Source organism: Pecten maximus, chromosome 18, assembly GCF_902652985.1.
Source record: "Pecten maximus chromosome 18, xPecMax1.1, whole genome shotgun sequence".
Lineage (NCBI taxonomy): Eukaryota > Metazoa > Mollusca > Bivalvia > Pectinida > Pectinidae > Pecten > Pecten maximus.
This window is the reverse complement of record NC_047032.1, coordinates 9,087,565-9,107,619: the sequence shown is the minus strand read 5'-3', so window position 1 is coordinate 9,107,619 and position 20,055 is coordinate 9,087,565. Positions and strand designations below refer to the sequence as shown.

The following is a 20,055-nucleotide window of genomic DNA, read 5'->3' as shown; positions in this document are numbered from 1 at the left end:
TCTGGTCAGACTGATGAAGATGAGTGCGTTACCCAGATAGGAGGTACGGACAAAAGCCCCCCCCCCCCCCCCCCCCCCCCGGACATTAGCCCCCCCGGACATTAGCCCCTAGGACAAAAGCCCCCCCGGACATTAGCCCCTTCACACTAATCAAAAAGTGGACAAAAGCCCCTTCATAAAAAAAATTATATTTATTTTTTTATTTTTTATGTTTTTATTTATTCATTTTTTTTTTAATTACAATATATGTTTTAGCAGTGGTTATATTAAGTGCTACATATATATGTAAGTGACTTCAGTCACCAGTGGCTTCTGCAATGTAAACAACTACTTGAACTGTTACATAAACAATAAGCTGTTACACAGGTGTTTGGTAGGTGTTTCATTGATTTTACTGTTACATAAACAATAAGCTGTTACACAGGTGTTTGGTAGGTTTTTCATTGATTTTACTGTTACATAAACAATAAGCTGTTACACAGGTGTTTGGTAGGTTTTTCATTGATGTTGTATTCTCCTCGAAGGAAATATATCATTAATGGCTTCATGTGTATCAACAGTGAAATTTCTATGTTTGCACAGATATAAATTGTTTTTATATTGTTTCTTTGATTTTAATCATTCCTAAAATTAAAATTACAACACAGAGCAACATGTTTTGTAGGCATTTCTTTGATTATCAATATTTGCAGTATATTACAAATTTCAGAGATAAAAACAGCAGTATATATACAGTTTTTGTTTTTCAAAAGTACAGATTTATATAAAGTATACCAGCTAAATTTATAATGAAGGGGCTTTTGTCCGGGGGGGCTTTTGTCCTACACTCGCCAGATAGCCCCCCCCCCCCCCCCCCCCCCCCCCCCCCCCCCCCCAACAGAAGCCCATTCTTTATAAATTTAGCTGGTATACTTTATATAAATCAGAAACTATATATATATATTGTTGTTTTTATCTCTGAAATTTGGAGAATAATTGTGTGGAAAATGAAGGTCCTTGGTTCAATGTCAGTGTAGAATTATTTGTCTGTGGTTAAACATCATAATTTTTTTTCCAAACTTTATATTATTAAGTAAGCTTAAAATTTCATAACTTTATATTATTAAGTAAGCTTAAAATTTCATAACTTTTTTGACTTACTTCCTAATATACTGCAAATATCGATAATCAAAGAAATGCCTACAAAAGCAATAAACATTTGATCCCTATTTGCAGTGTCTCAATTATAATATAATAAGTACCTAACCAAACATGTTGCTCTGCGTTGTAATAAGTTTAATTTTAGGAATGATTAAAATCAAAGAAACAATGAAGCCATCAATGATATATTTCTTTCCAGTAGAATACAACATCAATGAAACACCTACCAAACACCTGTGTAACAGCTTATTGTTTATGTAACAGTTCAAGTAGTTGTTGTTGGAACCGGTTGTTTACATTGCCGAAGCCACTGATGACATATGTATACGTAGCAATTAAAAATCAATAAAAAAATAAATATCATTTTTTTTTTTATGAAGGGGCTTTTGTCCACTTTTTTTATTAGTGTGAAGGGGCTTTTGTCCTAGGGGCTAATGTCCGGGGGGGGGGGGGGGGGGGGGGGCTTTTGTCCGTACCTCGCCGTAACCACATGTACACTTCTCTGTTTATGCCACGGTCGTATATGCGTGGGTGTTGTGTTACTGACCGGCGCTAATTTCCAGCGCCCTGTCGTCAGGCTCCAAATCCGCGCCACGTAACTTTCGTCAGCATCATCGTCAGTTATCTAAGCTCGATGGTGCTACGCTAGGCTACATCAGAGACCTATATACTAGTATATAGGTCTCTGGCTACATGTATCACTCATTTAGTGTAAAACGACCGTGGATAACCGACGATGATTTTTTTTTTTTTACCTTTTCAAGTTAGAACGAATATTCATTCCCTGCCTGCACTGCTCTCCGGCAGAGTATTTGACGACGACCATCTGTCAGAAATTGTCCGTCCGTCGTCCAGAGCTACGTTATCACAGGGCCGTAGGATACGGTCCTAGCTGGGTTACTATAAGTTATGGCAATGGGTCGCTATGTGAGGACCCAAGTTTTCTAAGTCAGGATACTTTCTTTGTAAGAAAGTGCTTTTCTTTACAAACACAAGTAGAATATGTACCACCGTGTAATCAAATGCCCACTAAGCCCCAATCGGCCCTCCCACTGGCTTGCCCTGGTAAGAATGTTTTGATTTGATAATATTGTTTATATAGATATATGTTTCTGTCTATACACTATTTTGCATTGTATCTCTATTGCATTTTTGTTCTGTTACACTGATGGGCCAATGGCCTAAAGTTATGAATAAAACTTGAAATCTTGAATGTAAGTTGATACATTAGTACTAACTCTATATGTACTTCTAAATGCTCATTTTAATAAACATTACTTCTTCAGCCGGTGTGTTCCATTATCGTGAGTTCCTCGTTGTGATTGACCTTCTAATTGGTAACTTTATGCCAGTGGCAGTAGTTTTTTTTTATTTCATTGGGGGTGCCCTAAGAGCGAGAGGGAGAAGTGTTGGCGCGTTGCGTTTTTTAACCGCGACAAGGCGCCAACACGTCGAGCTGTTTGAGAACGCGCCATGCGCCAAGTGAGATGTAGTTAGAGTTGCCACATCTCACGTCCTCGATAGGAGACTTGCGATATTCAAAGCCGTAATCAGTCATCATAGATTGGATAATAGATCGTGCTTCTTTAATTCATCCAGGAAATTCTACTAAAAGTAGATTAAACATCATACCACAAACATTTTATATGAGAAAAACAAATGACCCGCTTAATTTGGCCTCCTGTACATATTTTCCCGTCATAAAGAACATCAGTTTACTGATGATGGGGGAGGGGAGTGGGGTTTGGTGATTCGCGAATGCGGTCTGTACTGAGCTGCACTGATGCCTGAAGCGATGGCTGGGGATACTAACAATATAGTGTTATTTACTGGTGATGGTTGAGGGGAGGGGGGGGGGGGTTAGGAGTTTCGCGACACTAACAATATACAGTAGTGTTATTTTCACGTCTCTGTCTTTTCTATTTACGGACTTATAGCGATTATAGATCTAGTCTGCCGCCATGCCTTCGTCTAAGCCGATGCGCGACCTGAAAGAGTATTACAGGTACGTCCGTTATGTCGAATATGTCGTGGATGAACTTCTGGACACACTCTCAGTTCCTCGTTCGGATTGTTGGACTCACAAAAAAAAATACTGTCCTTCATGGACCTTGTCTGGGCGTCAAGCATTCGGTCATTTAGATTAAAATGGTCCTTTTTTATCATTTCGTTTTCACTTTCAACAATAGGTACTTGGTGACTCTTCGATGCATATCTGTACGTGTAATTATATTATTCACAACCTCTAGGTCGAGGTCAAAATTGAATTTTTATACGTGTATAAAGTCAAATCCTATCACATTTAAGGTGGCAATACACAATTTCGTATACCATATACCAGTACCCACTGGCAGTGAACGTGATATCAACATATGCTAATGTGTTTTGTATCAGTATACATATAATTGCGTGCTTTTGTCGAAAAAAGAGGTTAAGACAATATATGATAAACACATGACTTTATCAAAAAACGAACTGTTAATGCGATAAAAAAGCAACGTTTCAAACAACACAGAGACCGGGACCTACATTTGAAATATATCTGTGCAGTTTCGCCAGATTTGTATTTTGTTTCAAATGTCCATGTTCAAAGATGGAATGAATGAATTACAGATTAGGGGAATACATTAATAAGTAAATTAATTAATTAACTTCCTTGCAAGAGGATACATTTGTACGGATGCTGAATCGAGGGTCTCAACCCTGGCATTAGTCTATACAATGTACATGTATATGTATATGTATAAATGCTCTGTATAATAAAATATATGCGTTTAACTGGACTAGATTATCACCTGAAAAGGAATGAAACTAACCTCAGTTAATTATAGAATAGAACAAAGTCCCCTAAACATCGAAATCTAGTCCCCTAAACATAAAAATCTAGTCCCATTAACAACATCGGGTTCCCTAAACATCAACATCCGTAGTAAAAAGCAGTTTTACAAACTCCGCAGTATAAAGTAGTTCTACAAGCTCCGTAGTATATGTAAAATTTTGAGAGGATGGGTATACAACGATGAAAGGTCTCACGCAAGTAATTCAGCCCCTATATTATATTACCAATGAATTAAAGCTATAATTAATTCATTTGAAGTTTGATTCAAGTCAGCAATGGCTGAAGTTATAGATACAAACCTGTTACACAGTTTAAAACCCAAATGTTGACAGGTTTAAAGCCTTCTAAGGATCTGACAGGTCCGTGTGCTGTATTACCGGATGTTTACATACACAACCGGTGCTATTTTGGGAAAATACCTGGTCATTTTGCACCTATGTGAATACGCCAGTATGTACATCTCAGCACAACAAAATCAGTATATTCTGACAGTTTGGAATATGTACTTCAAATAAATATCAGATATCTCAACATCACACCTAAACATATCAATCAAAATAATATTTAAATGTGGAACTTTATTTTCTTACCAGACTACTCAACACTTGCTGATTGGTTGATTTGCTTGCGTGAGACCTGAATCAAGAACGAATTATATATAGTTATATATGGCAAACAGAAAATATTGACGATATCACATACATTATAATTAGAGACAAACTTTTAGATATTAACAGACAGGATTGCATAGAATAAATTAGAACATCTTCAAGGGGATTTTTCGGCATAGCCGTATAATGTTCTTTTGGCCCCGGATATGACGCGACAGGTGGCGTTACTGGTCAAGATGAAGTACATGATTGGTCAATGTAGCGGTAAATGCAAAATGCAGATATGCAGTTAAAACGAAACAACGTTAAGATTGAATGCAAGCTGAATAAGTGGATGTATCTTTTTCAAATGACACATTAATAAAATTATATTCCTGATTCAAATGCAGTCTTATTATCACCAAAAATGATTCAAACTGATATGATTTTGTTATCTGTGCTGAAACACATAAGTTCGTTAATTTATTTCACTATCCAGCATTTTTACATTATATCCACCAGCATTGAAACTATGCCGTTTATCTTTTTTAAAGATATTTCCTGTTTATACATGTCTTAACAATGAATTTATTATTCAGGGTTATTTGAGAAAACCATTAGGGAAAGGGTACTTAAAAGAAATTACTACAAAATTCGACGGTCAACTCATGATTTAAATGTAGAAAAAGGTCGTTATCAAAATATCCAGCGACACTTGAGAATTTGTACTGTATGTTATTCAAATGATGTCGAAGATGAATTTCATTTTATTCTAAAATTCCCATGTTATTCTGATATATCACGACCTACTATCAAACAATCAAGCAGAATACGAGCGGCGTCCGTATTACTGCTGTTTTCATGTTTGAACTGTTACAATCTATTGTACTGCTTCCCAAGTTTAATTCTAGGATTGTGTTTGACCCATTTTCCTATTATTCTCTTCATTGCGGAAGCTGTTATAGTTTTCAACCGCAGTCGATTCACATTGGAAGCCATTTTTGTTTCCGTATATGTCACAACATTTGCATATTCAGAGTGATAACCTTTTAATAATTGATGTTTTTATGTATATGCAAATGTACATCATCAAATTCGAATGGTCATTGTTCAGAAGGTTATTTTTTTTAAAGATATACCCAATAATATGATAAAAAATACAAAATAGATATTGGTTTACCGTGAGGTCCCTTTAACTTTGTTTCGTTTTTAACTGTATATATGCATTTTGCATTGACCGCTACATTGACCAATCACATACTTCATCTTGACCAGAACGCCACCTGTCGCGTCATATCCGGGGCCAAAAGAAAATTAGACGGCTATGCCGAAAAATGGTCAAATACATCAAGTGGTCTAGATATCAAAAGAATTTCATTAACTTAATTATGCTCTCCGAGTATATTGTCCCTGGCACGTAGTTATCATTCATGTGATGTTGTCAATGTTATATGTGTAACCCTGGTAAATACTAGCCTAACGTTACTGCTCGGCTAGAGATGTTCTCTTTAGCGATCGGTGAGCGTAAGACTATATAGCTAGTAAGCCAGGGGTCCCAGGTTCGATCCCTAGCGGAGGCAGTGATTTAAATCTAATTAATCCTGTGCTCTGTTACTGATGTTTTGTATAATGTGTATGACTCAAAGTTAATAAAGAACTTGAACTATGTCTATATGTAAAATTGTGACAGGATGGGTTAAGTGAATGTCCGGAACAAAGAATTATTACATTAAAAAATAAAGATTCAGTTAAACGATCTCTTCAAAGAGAAACACATTTTAACAAAGGATAGCAATATCTTGTAGGCGTGAAGTTTTTAAGCATTTTGTTCTTTGGTTTGTGTTTTGTAAATGAAAAATAAATCCGTACTGTCCGGAACATTTAGACCGGGTATTATAATGTACATTTTTACCGGAAACAACTCTTTCCAATATGGCGTCAAACGAAAACAGCGCACGGAATCAAAATAAACACAGGTTCGACCTACCACCTCCGCTTAAAACTGACACGACAAGGTTGGATAACAAGATTCCAGACACTCAAGAGAACAGCTATACGTCCAATTTGGACAGCATGGCGAAATCTGAGTACAAGAATGCACAGGAGTATGCAAGGGCCCTTCAGCCATGGTTGTATCAATACAGACTATGGAGTTTACTAAGTTCGGCACCTTCAATGTTTCCGTATCAAATGATGAACTGTATGCCTCCTATAAGTCCGCTCAACAGCTCTCAACGCAATCTGAGAGGAGTAGTAAATCCATTAGCGACAAATATCCCTCATGACCCGACATCCGGGAGTAGAATCCAGACCCCGCCAGCTTTTGGAGGTCGAGGACGAACTGCGCCAACTACAAATATCATTCGAGGTAACCACTAGTTAGTTATATGTTGAACTTAGTTTTATGTGTATATACAGGGATTTTTCTACAATAGAAACAGGGTCCGTTAAAAGGACCCATTCCCCTAAAAAAAACTTGAAAAAATTCCGAATTTTGAAGTCACTTTAGTTAATACTTAACGCTTAATTTAATTAGCGCTTCATGTTGAATTTGCCTTTGTCCAGTTGGCATTCATCAACCCATAACTTCCAAATGAAATCAATTCAATACTTATATTTACATTTGACAACGATTTTTAAAGACGTCGACTATATCTAGAAATTTTGCTCTGACAATGAATGGACAAATTATTATCGTCAAAGACGGAACAGCCTTTTCAACAGCCATCTTTCATTATCACTGACATGACAATTATGACGTCATGATAAAGATTTGGAAGTTATGGACTCGTAACCTTCAAGTGAGCTTGTTAAAGTTTTATAGTGGGGCTGCAGTGTAAATGTAAATATATATATATACATGCCGCTGTGTTTGAGATAGGGGTGATGGTTCATGGATATGGGTATTTTAGCTGCATAGTATAGGTAGACTAGTGTATATATATAGCTCTTGTGGTTGTGTGGTTGAGTGAATTTGAAAAAGGTAAATACTAATATCATTCTATCTTTTTTGTGCCTTTGAATATATTTATGATGAAAGCTAATGTCTTACATGTAAAATTGTTAGAGGATTGGTTACATATATATATGTCTATATTCCTATATTACCTCTGTAATTTTGATGGACACTCTAACCATTTGAAATACCTGTCCACCAGCTTCCAGTCTAGTTCCACTATAATAATATTCCCTTCTGCGATACAGTGATACCCCTTGTGCATGTGCTGTACAAAAATACCCATTTTCAGCCTTAATTTGATTTCCACATAGGGAAAACTTCATAAAAATTAGTAAATAAAAAAAAAATTAATTTGATGTTTGAATGCATCTAGACTGTATATATACTGTTAGAATGGTACATATCTAGTTTATAATGATGATATTTAAATCTTGTGTTCCCAGGTACAGAGTACACAATCCCATCTCTGTGGAAGAGGGTGCTAGCAGAACTGGTTGATTTTGCTGTGCTTTTTTATATGAAGATAATTGTCACTGTGATAATACTCAGACAGATGGGATATTTGTAAGTGTACAAAAAATGTATGTAGGGGGTTGCTATAGCAACAATTACCTGCAGCCCACCTGCTACATGATATAAGCTTGTTATAAGAAATTCCTCTCACTCAGGCTGGTAATAAATAAGGTGACCTTATACACCCTATACAAACATGTATTTATCAACTGTTGGTCCAGCTGTTAAAAAAAATGCATTACTTTTTGCATTACTTTACACACACACAGTGCATGTGAGTGATTGGTTTATCAGTTTATTGATACAAGTAAGTCACAACTCCAAAGAGATTCACATAACAAGATAAAACCCCAACTAAAGTTTATTTTTTAGCTCACCTATAGCCTGAAGGGTGGCTGTGACCCGACTGGGGCCCGAGGGGCAGGGCCCAGTAAAGGGAAATAGAAAGAAATCCTTTAAATCGCTCCTAGTCATATAGTACTGAATGGATTTGAACCAAATTTGGTCAGAAACATCCTTGGGGAAGGGGAACAGATTTTGTATAAATGGTGACTCTCTGACCCCATGAGGCCTGAGGGGCAGGGCCCAATAAGGGAAATGGAAGCAAAAATCCTTTTAACTTGCTACTTTTCATAAAGTACTGAATGGATTTGAACCAAATTTGGTCAGAAGCATCCTTGCATTGGGGGAAGGGGAACACATTTTGCATAAGTGGTGGCTATGACCCCTCGTGGGACCTGAGGGGTGGGGCCCAATAAGGGAAATTGAGGTAAATCCATTAAATTCTATGACTCATTGACTAATTGGATTTTGGTGAAATTTTGTTGTCTGAATCATTATTGGGCTAAGGAAATATAATGTTGTATAATGGAGGGTACATTGTATATGGTTCTCTTAGGGCTGGAGAGAGGGCCGGGGGCCTAATAAGGAAAAATGTTGCAAAATAGGAAAAAGAAGAAAACAAATTTGAATCCATAGTTGGAAGATGCAGCAAAAAAGGTAGAAAAACAAGAGGCCCAGAGGGTCTGTATCGCTCACCTGGTTTCATGAGATATGAAACAAGAATGATGCTGAAGTATATTTGTCGCTGGTATTGGTATGTCAATATATATCATAAGCATTTTATATGGGTACATGTACGTTGGTTTTATTTCAATACTGAAAATTCCAAAAAGTGCATTAATCCGCGACCTCAGAGGGATGCTACCACACAAATGTGAGTGATATCCAATGCTTAGTTTCAGAGAAGAACTTGTTTAGACCAATTGACCCCTTTTGACCCTGACCTCTGCCCCCTTGGGGGTCAGCTCGTTCCTTTATGCAATTTTGAATCCCTACCCCAATAGGATGCTACCAGTCAAACCATTGCTTAGTTTCAGAGAATAAGTTGTTTAAATCAATTTAGCCAAATTTACCCCTTTTGGCCCCACCCCTCAGCCCCCTGGCGGCCTGGGTCAACCCCAACATTTTTACAATTTTGAATCCCCACCCCATAACCATGCTACCATACAAATGTGAGTAATATCCATTGCTAAGTTTCAGAGAAGAAGTTGTTTAAACAAATTGACCGATTTTTGCCCCGCCCCTCAGGCCCCTGGGGGGGGTCAGCCCCACCATTTGTACAATTTTGAATCCCCATCCCATAGGGATGCTACCCGGGAAATATGAGCGAAATCCATTGCTTAGTTTCAGAGCAGAAGTCGTTTATTTCAATTTTGCAAAACTGACCCCTTTTGGCCCCGCCCCTCAGCCCCCAGGGGGTCGGCCCCGTCATTTGTACAATTTCAAATTCTTACCCCAAGGTGATGCTACCAGTAAAATATGAGATAGCCATTGCTTGGTTTCAGAGAAGAAGTCGTTTATATCAATATAGCCAAATTGACCACATTTGGCCCCGCCCCTCAGGCCCCTGGGGGGTCAGCCCCATCATTTGTACAATTTTGAATCCCCACCCCATAGTGATGCTACCAGGCAATTATGAGCGATAGCCATTGCTTGGTTTCAGAGAAGAAGTCGTTTATATCAATATAGCCGGATTTACCACATTTGGCCCCGCCCCTCAGGCCCCTGGGGGGTCAGCCCCTTCATTTGTACAATTTTGAATCCCCACCCCATAGTGATGCTACCTGGCAAATATGAGCGATAGCCATTGCTTGGTTTCAGAGAAGAAGTCGTTTATATCAATACCTCCAAATTGACCCCTTTTGGCCCCACCCCAGAGGCCCCCAGGGGGTCAGCTCCATCATTTGTACAATTTTGAGTCCCCTACCCATAGGGATGCTTCTGACCAAATTTGTTCAAATTCTGATCAGCGGTTATGAAGAAGAAGTCAATTGTTGACGGACGGACGGACGACGGACGCCACAGTATGGCATAAGCTCACCTTGGTCCTTCGGACCAGGTGAGCTAATAATTGTAAAGTAACTTAAAATATTTTTGCCATGACTACTGAAATATCCAGGTGAGTGATGCAGGCCCTCTGGGCCTCTTGTTTATTAAGAGACATCATTCATATAAAAACTGAATTTGACCTTCAAATATTTACATATATATACAAAAATTGTCAAAGTTACCATTTAAAATAAGCCTGTTGGCATTAAAAATGACTGCATTAATAAAATGTTGGTAATCTACTCCAATACGTATATACATCTCTAGATCTGTTCTCTTTTATTTTATTTAACAGGTGTAACCTAGCTCAATCAGGAATGCATTTTTAGGTCACCTGAGACAAAGTCTCAAGTGACCTATTCTAATCCCCTTTTGTCCGTCGTCGTGCGTCCGTAAACAATTTACATTTTCGACTTCTTCTCCAAAACCCCTAAACCAAATTCAATGAAATTTGGCAGGAAGCTTTTATGGCTAAAGGTCAACCAACATTGTAAATTATATGGTCCCCACCCCCAGGGGCCTGAGGGGCGGGGCTAAAAAAGGTCAAATTGACTAAAACTTCAAAAATCTTCTTCTTTGCTCACAGATATTGTGGAATCAAACACTCTTCATAGATGGAAGGGTCTTCAGGTGCTTTACCAAAATTGTAAATTTCATGACCCAGGGGTCTCACGTTTGCCCCTGGGGAGGGGGTAAACTTTACTATAGTATATATAGGGAAATCACATTTTTTACTTTTTAGGTCATCTGACCCGAAGGGTCAGGATGACCTATAGTCATCATGTTTCGTCCGTCGTCGTGCGCCGTCCGCCGTGCGCCGTGCGTAAACTTTTCACATTTCAAACTTCTTCTCAAGTTCCACCAGTGGGATTGAGCTGAAACTTGCCTGAAATGATCCTGAGATGGTCCTGACCAAGTGTTGTTATTTTTCGGGTCGATCCGAAATCCAAGATGGCCGCCATAGCCGCCATTTTGAAAACACATTTTAAACTTCTTCTCAGGTTCCACCAGTGCTATTGAGCTGAAACTTGCCAGAAATGATCCTGAGATGGTCCTGACCAAGTGTTGTTATTTTTCGGGTCAGTCAGAAATCCAAGATGGCTGCCATAGCCGCCATCTTGAAAAACACATTTTAAACTTCTTGTCCAGTTCCACCAGTGCTATTAAGCTGAAACTTGCTTGAAATGATCCAGATATGATGCCGACCAAGTGTTGTTATTTTTCAGGTCGGTCCGAAATCCAAGATGGCCGCCGTGGGCGCCATCTTGAAAAACACATTTTAAACTTCTTCTACAGTTCCACCAGTGCTTTTAAGCCGAAACTTGCCTGAAATGATCCTGATATGATCCTGACCAAGTGTTGTTATTTTTCGGGTCGGTCAGAAATCCAAGATGGCCACCGTGGCTGCCATCTTGAAAAACACATTTTAAACTTCTTCTCCAGTTCCACCAGTGCTATTAAGCTGAAACTTGCCTGAAATGATCCTGATATGATGCCGACCAAGTGTTGTTATTTTTCGGGTTGGTCTGAAATACAAGATGGCCACCATGGCAGCCATCTTGAAAAACACATTTTAAACTTATTCTCCAGTTCCATTGGTGCCATTGAGCTGGAAATAGGTGAGGATGTCAAGGAAGGCGAGCCAACATAGTGTTGTTATTTTTTCGGCCTCGTAAAAACTTTGAAATGGCAGCAATGGTGGCCATTTTGTAACATGATTGCGCAATCATGGTTTTCCTGAACAACACCTATTTCAAACTTCTTCTCAAATTCCATCAGTGGGATTCAGCCCTAACTTACCAGAAATTATCCTGAGATGGCCCTTACCAAGTGTTGTTATTTATCGGGTCGGCCAGAAATCCAAGATGGCAACCATGGCAACCATCTTGAAAAAACATTTTAAACGTCTTCTCTAGTTCCACTGGTGCCTTTGAGTTGGAAATTGGTGAGGATTTTAAGGAAGGAGTGCCAACAAAGTGTTAATATTTTTCCGCCTCATAAAATCATTGACTTGGCAGCCATGGCGGCCATTTGTAACATGATTGTGCAATCATGGTTATCCTGAACAATGCCTATTTTAAACTTCTTCTCAAATTCCCCCAATGGGATTCAGCTGTAACTTACCAGAAATGATCCTGAGATGGCCCTAACCAAGTGTTGTTATTGATTGGGTCGGTCAGAAATCCAAGATGGCCACCATGGCAAACGGTGCCACTATATACTTGCTACAGAGAATACATACTACAATTATATGAGGTTTTTAATTTAGAGTCAGATGACCGTTAAGGCCCCTGGGCCTCTTGTATTTGTTTTACTTCTATTGGAATTCATTCTAATTTGGTTAACATTATCAGCATGGGATGACAGTTTGATGGAATGCACATGTTGGCCCTGACTGACCCCCAGGGGCTGATATCGATGGCCGGGGCTAAAAAGGGCCAAATTGACTGAAATTTCAAAAATCTTCTTCTCTACTCTCGAATAATATGGAATCAAATACACTCCATAGATGGCAGGGTCTGAAGGTGCTTTACCAAAATTGTAAATTTCATGACCCCGGGGTCTCAAGTTTGCCCCTGGGGAGGGGGTAAACTTTACTATAGTTTATATAGGGAAATCACATTTTTGACTATAATTTGTTTGATTTCTATTGGAATTCATTCTAATTTGGTTAACATTATCAGCTTTGGATGGCAGTCTGATGGTATGCACATGTTGGCCCTGATTGACCCGGAGGGGCTGATGGGCGGGGCTAAAAATGGTCAAATTGGCTGAAATTTCAAAAATCTTCTTCTCAAGACCGAAATAAGGTAGAATCAAATACTTTTCATAGTTGGAAGGGTCTTAAGGTGCTCTACTAAAATTTATTAATTTAATGACCCGGGGGTCATAAGTTTTCCCCTGGGGAGGGGTTAAATTTGACTATAGTTTATATAGGGAAATTACATTTTTGACTGATTTGTTTGATTTCTATTGGAATTCATTCTAACTTGGTTAACATTTTCAGCATGGGATGAAAGTTTGATAATATGCATATGTTGGCCCTGACTGACCCCTGAGGGCTGATGGGCGGGGCCAAAAAGGGTAAATTAAATTAACTGAAATATTTCAAATCTCAGGTGACCGTTAAGGCCCATGGGCCTCTTGTTATCTAATAAATATTTTCAGGACTCCTTTTAGTATAAGTTATATGACACATGCCTCTTTAAGTGAGTCATTTCATACATCACCTGTTGATTAGTAGCCTCAGTCTAACAGTATGACAAACATCTGTGAGTGTATTACAATTAAACTTTGTTCAACTTGTAGACGAGACGACAACAATATATTAGATGTACACCTCGATCTTGTTCCTGTCCTGGATTTCGCAAAAGTGGACTGGGACGATGCACTGAATTTCACCTCCGAAATAATTGCACTGGAAGTTGTTAATCGTGTCTTCATTACGCTTTTCGAGGTTTGTACTCTCTCTCTCTCTATTGTCTTTATCTTTAATGTATTCAATCTTTGGGCCTAAATATAATAAAATAATACACGTTTCTGCTATGGAACATGCTATAAAAAAGGGGAAGGTAGGAAAATCTTCAGGTTTATATTTTTAAATAGTTTAAACTTGCTCATTTGCCCTTTGGCTGGCATGCATCAACTTTTACCTTTAAACAACTTCTTCCCAATAATCGAAAGGTCCGGAGACCCAATATATTGGGACTGTAGATGCTTGTGCAGTGATTTTTCAGCCTATTTTGGAAAAAAATAACTTTCCTGGAAATTGGGAAAATCTAACGCAGAAAATGATATTTTTGGGAAAAATTGTAAATTTGAATTACAAATAAATTATTATATACATTAAAACAATAAACAAACAATCAAATGGAGATCACTTTGGTTTTATTTTTTCTATTTTGTTGTGACAGTGTTCATAAGGGTATTTGTCTGTCTTTTTTGTTTTTGAACAAGAGGATCAGAGATCCGAGGTCCTCTGCGGACAAGTGTTCTGGTCCCTCAATATTAATTCTCATCGAAAGGCGTCAATCTGATTTTGGTTTTCCATCTGATTTTGGTTTTCCTTTAAGTAGACCTATGTTGACTTGACAGTCGGTATCCGGCTCGCCGACTGAAGGTGGCGGAGATACCGACGTAGCAGGCTTTGTCCCGACAATCGGAAGTGGACTGGCATGTACAATGGGTTCTGATAATGCCGTCTGTGTTGGTGCTTTGGGTTTAAATAGTTCAGTCAGGGTTTTGGAGCCCTTGCTGTCGGATAATCGTATTTTCTTTGCGTAGTACTTGCCATTATGTGAGGCCGCCATTTTATGGCGGTTCGTGATCACCCAAGCGTTTGCACATTACTTGTATACTAATGGCAAAAACAGTGACCGGGTCAAAATATCCGGAATTGAAATCGGTAATTATTTGGGAATTTCGGCGGGACAATTGGGATTTTTTTAATGAAATCTCATTGGGAATGGGATCGGTACCCGACCCTATTTATATAGGCTGAAAAATCGCTGTTGTGTGAAGGGCTATCAAGTCTGTTCCAAGGAATGACCTTGACATGCATTCAAGGTCACAGGAGTCAAATGAACTAAACTACCTGAATGATGTCTTTGTAATAATCAAGAGGCCCATATACGTTATATTGGGTTTGTATCATGCAATAACCAATAGGCCCAGATACCTAATATTTGTGTAATGCTGGTATGAAAAGCTACAAAGTTTGTTCAAGTGAATGGCCTTGATCTACATTCAAGGTCACAAGGGTAAAATGCGCTATTTTTTGTAAAGAAAAATTCTTAATATTCAAGAGGCCTATAGGATAATGATTTTGTGTAAGTTGCATCATGGGATGAAGAGGTACACCGTTTGTTCAAATTAACAAATCGTCTGAATAAGCAAGAAAGCTGGGTCTATATATATATATGCCAGGAGTGAAAGACTACAAAAAAGAAAATTCTTGAAATCAATACACTGAACATACTCTCCTGTTGAAATGAAGAGGTTTCTGTCTTAGATTACATATGAAATATATATATCAAAAGTTGCATTAGTAGCAGGTGAGCGTTATGTAGACCCTATAGAACCTTTGTTTCTAAGGTTATATAGACAAAGGACCTTGACTTTGATAATCCTTTCTAGAAATTTACCAAGAAAACTTCAGGGTGGACACACAAAATATAGGGTCTGTTTGTATATACAAAGGGTTAGCAGAAACACAGGCATTTTTTAGGCCTTTTATACACGAGATGGTTTATTTTTATGGACGCTGAGATAGGAATGTTCTTTGCTGTTGTGGTTGTGTCCTAGGTAAGAAACTTACCCTAACTGTTTTGGATAGCATGCAGCATGCAGCATGCAGTAGGCCTCCCGTATGTTGTTCAGTGAAGTAGCCACCAGCTACTACAAGGATACCTGCCTCAAATTGACCCTGGCTGTTCACTGGACATCAATGAACCCAGCAAACAAACAAACCATGAAGTTATTGTAATTTTCAGTACCAATTCTTCATATGTCTATATAATGTTCTCCTGAATTAATTATACAAGTGTAGCGGGACTGGACTTGGTCGATCATCGGTGACCAGGTAGCTATATAGCTCAAGTGGTAGAGCATCCGGCTAGTGTTCGGAGGTCCAGGGTTCGAACCCCGGTCTGGCCGCTACATTTTCTCCTCTCCTGTTACACAAGCTTAAAATTCTATATTTATCGTACAGGTAGAAATCCAGCAATATCTCCTGGCAATATAAATCTATCTGTGATATTTCTGTTTAGACTCTGTGCATACGACAAGGCTATGGATCGATAGGTGGCGCCACGCCAGGAAAGAGAATTCTGGGATTGAAGGTGGTTTCCTGTGAGGAAGTGATTGTACCAGCCCACTTTAGAAATGGTGGGGTAATCGTCATTCCGGCTCAGAATGTGGGCATGGTCAGGTATGGTGTCTCTCTGTATTTAGGACTATTGTAAAAATGACTCGGTAAAACTACAATTGTGTACAGTGTTCAGTTAAATTTGTGAGATATATATCCCTGTCTTTAATCAAGTGTAAGATTATATTTATAAACTTGAAAATTAATTTCTCCGTTGTATCTATATCTAGCAATTGTCTAAATATATTGCCTCAGTTTAAATTCATCTGTCTTATATATATATATATATATGCTATTTATGCTATTAAATGTTATGATGCTGCAGGGCTTTTTCTCACTGGTTCATGATGGGGCCTTTTCGTCTATGTTTTTTGGAAGAAAATTGATGAATTATGAAATATATTTTCAAGAGTAAACTGCCAATTTTGGGAATTTGGCTTAAATAAGAGCCCTTGATAAATATCAGATTTTACTTAGAGTATCTTACATATACATGTATTATTACTTTGTGCTTGGAAAAAACTAGACCTTATCTTTGGGATATGAAATAGGTTTTTCAAAATGATTTGCTTCCCAATAAAAAAAGTTCTATTCCAGAATTATCTGTGGAGGGGTGGGAGTAGCTGCGATAACATAGCTCTGGGTGACGGACGGACGGACGGACAATTTCTGACAAATGGTCGTCATCAGAGCTACTATATATATATATATATATATATATATATAACCTTCCTAAATTGATGATAGTGTTGCAAAACAATGATTGAATGAACCTCGAAAATGCTACAAATAGCGGATTTGGTGTAACTTTGGGGTGATATTTAATTATAATTAAACATTTCTTATGCAATTTAAGCAAATGTATTAGCATACCGTCACATCTGGTAATCTTTAATTAGCACATTTCAATATCATACTATTCAGATTGTCTCCATAATCCGCCATGATACTTTTCGGAGAACTCTAGGATGCTAATCTGAATATGGTATCCATGACCATATATGGATGAAGCTACTACATTAAAAAACCATCATCAGAGATATTTAACCAGTTTTTGTAAGGGTTGTGAAGAAAGTGCATCTTACTTTATGTAATTGTTCAATTTCAGAATGTTTGACCTTGTTCATTAAGATATATAACTCTGAACCTGTTTATCTGTTGAAATCTCATTAGTATAAATTTATTTTATTTTAATTTCCTTATAAGAAAATTGACCTTTACAATAGTATCAAAGATAGCAGTATGTTTGAACTGATATCTCCGTGTATCTTGCTCGTTTCGGATTTTACCATTTATTGTCAAAGAAATGACATAATGTACATGTTTGTGGATTGAATATTATAATAGATACCAGAATCATCAATTTACATGTGTTTTTTTATCTGAGAAAATTATAATCATAGCTAAATACTGCCCATTTTGAATCAAATCAGGGCTTGCTACACTATCGGCATTGGGAGGGACTTCATACCCTGCCGGAGAGCAGTGTAGTCAGGGTATCTTGTATTAAAATTTGATAATGATAAGGTTAAATCCCCAATTTTCTAAATTTCTTGATACACAATACTTAATATGTTTTAATATTTGATGTGTGGTGAGGTTTCTGAACATTACAAAATACCTACCACCCCTAGCCTCCTCCCACATGAATAATTTTAGAACGACCCTAACCTTTATTTAATATATATATACAAATGTATACCGTATACTTCATTTTTCCAGTAAATAAAAAACATCCATACACATGTACTAAAAATTAAGAGAAATGGCCTCTAAAATTATTCTGATATGTTTGTATTTTTACATTTCAGTGCCCTGGTGAGATCAACTATCAAGAATTTTACAATGGCCTTTTTGTTTCCGGCTTGTTTCACCGTTTTCTTTTTCCGACATAGTCGAGCAGCCTATGACGTGATAGCAAAGACAATAGTTGTTCAAGCACCGAATCCACATCAAAATCAGCCCCAGCAATGATTGGCATCGGATAAATGAGATCAGACTTCTAGTAATCGGCATATAATCTTGCATCGTCCTCCACAGTGATTTGTCTCTGGTGATATAAACCACTCCTATTATTAACAGGATGTAATTTTTCATTGTTCTCCGCAACAATTAGTATCCGATATGATATTGGACTCCTAGCAGATGTCATATTAGACATATTAAACTCCTACGTGTACTTACATCGTCCTCCGCTGTGATTGGTCTTCTAACTCCTTGGAACTGGCATGTAATCTTAATATATTATCCTCCGCAGTAACTGGCATCAGATGTCGTTAGGCATCCGTCAACATCATCAAATATTACATCTCATTCCAAATTTACCCGCATACTGGTTGATTCAATGAAATTTAAATGTGTATAACTAATAACAATATCCTGACATAGTGAATCTGGGTATCATTTATTTTTATTTTTTTTTATCGAATTTTTGCCTACTTATTGGAAGAAATTTTCATTTTTTTTCTGTAGAAGTCCTCTTAAACTAACCAGTACAATAATTTCAAGTTTCAGGTTGTCTGGTATGTATACCATGCATTTTAATTTTTTTTTTCACTTCCAATAATTGTCATGACTACCAAACAACAGATCTCTGATTAGTGAAGACTACTTTGCCCATAAAATCTGATTTATCTGAAAATTGGTCGGTGGAAGTCTCCAGAGATTTTGAGTACCTTACATTAACCTTCATTGATGAAATGAAGATCTCCTTAGTTCTAAAACAAGCACCTTACAGATGAACCTTTAGTATCTGTCACTTTGTTGATGTTTATTATTTATTGTTTTATTATTATATTGCACCCAGAATTATCATACATGTATTGTATTTATGATTTACCATGTACATTGCGTGCCTGCCTACAACACCATTGTTTTGTGTTGGTTTGGGGGTGGGGATGTGTGTGCCTGCCTACAGCACTGACCATTGTTTTGTGTTGGTTTGGGGGGGTATGTGGGGACACCATTGTTTTGTGTTGGTTTGGGGGTGGGGATATGTGTGTCTGCCTACAACACCATTGTTTTGTGTTGGTTTGGGGGTGGGGATGTGTGCCTGCCTACAACACCATTGTTTTGTGTTGGTTTGGGGGTGGGGATAACTTATTCCATGAAGGTGTGTGGCAAGGGTTGTTTCAATGTCATTCTAGTCATTTTTTTATGTAACTCGATTGTGATCATTTGTACAAAGTCTGTACATATACCTGTTACATACCGTTGCGTAAGAACACAGTTTGCCAATATAAGCAGTACTGGAATGAAAAGTTTGTTCTTAATTTTATACAACAAAGTCATAACTTGTCAGATCTGATTTTCCAGGGCTGCTATAGATGTAGGTAAATTTTCTGTGTTGCATTTAACATTTAATAACACTAAAGATAATGAGTCTGCGATAGCTTAGAGTGTTGGCTTACATTTCCTCAGAAGACAATCTGTTCAACACTCTACCCTAGATGGCATGTGATAGGTCTCCAGTATATTATTCAGTGCGGTAACCACCATCTACTACAAGGGAACAAAAACAAAAAAACACCTGAAGATAATTATGGATTTGATGGCCCAACTTTTCTCTATTTCTGCAATTTTATCATACTGATAAATCTTGAAAATTATATTTTTATACCAGTACAACATATACGCTTACTTTGTTTTTCTTTCCATTTAATTACTTATAATGTCTACAAAATTAATATTCTGGTCAATTGCACACATCCAGTAATTGTATAACAAAGCCACGAACAAATGTATTTGAACGTTTAAT

At 37.7% G+C, this 20,055-nt stretch overlaps 1 protein-coding gene across 1 annotated transcript; it reads left to right on the top strand.

Moving 5' to 3' along the window:
• Window positions 1–5,898: 5,898 nt before the first annotated feature.
• LOC117316738 (protein FAM8A1-like) lies at window positions 5,899–19,240 on the top strand. The gene is made up of 5 exons (XM_033871499.1): window positions 5,899–6,937; window positions 7,972–8,092; window positions 13,742–13,889; window positions 16,201–16,361; window positions 18,110–19,240. Exons 1-5 carry the CDS (start codon window positions 6,502–6,504, stop codon window positions 18,270–18,272), a joined length of 1,029 nt encoding a protein of 342 aa, XP_033727390.1. The 5' UTR covers window positions 5,899–6,501; the 3' UTR covers window positions 18,273–19,240.
• The last annotated feature ends 815 nt before the right edge of the window (window positions 19,241–20,055 follow it).

Bases quoted from the DNA above. Each gene is read 5' to 3' on its own strand.
- LOC117316738 (XM_033871499.1), top strand. From the start codon at position 6,502: ATGGCGTCAAACGAAAACAGCGCACGGAATCAAAATAAACACAGGTTC. The intron at 13,890-16,200 runs GTTTGTACTCTC...ATTTCTGTTTAG, and splicing joins TCTTCATTACGCTTTTCGAG to ACTCTGTGCATACGACAAGG. The intron at 16,362-18,109 runs GTATGGTGTCTC...TTTACATTTCAG, and splicing joins CAGAATGTGGGCATGGTCAG to TGCCCTGGTGAGATCAACTA.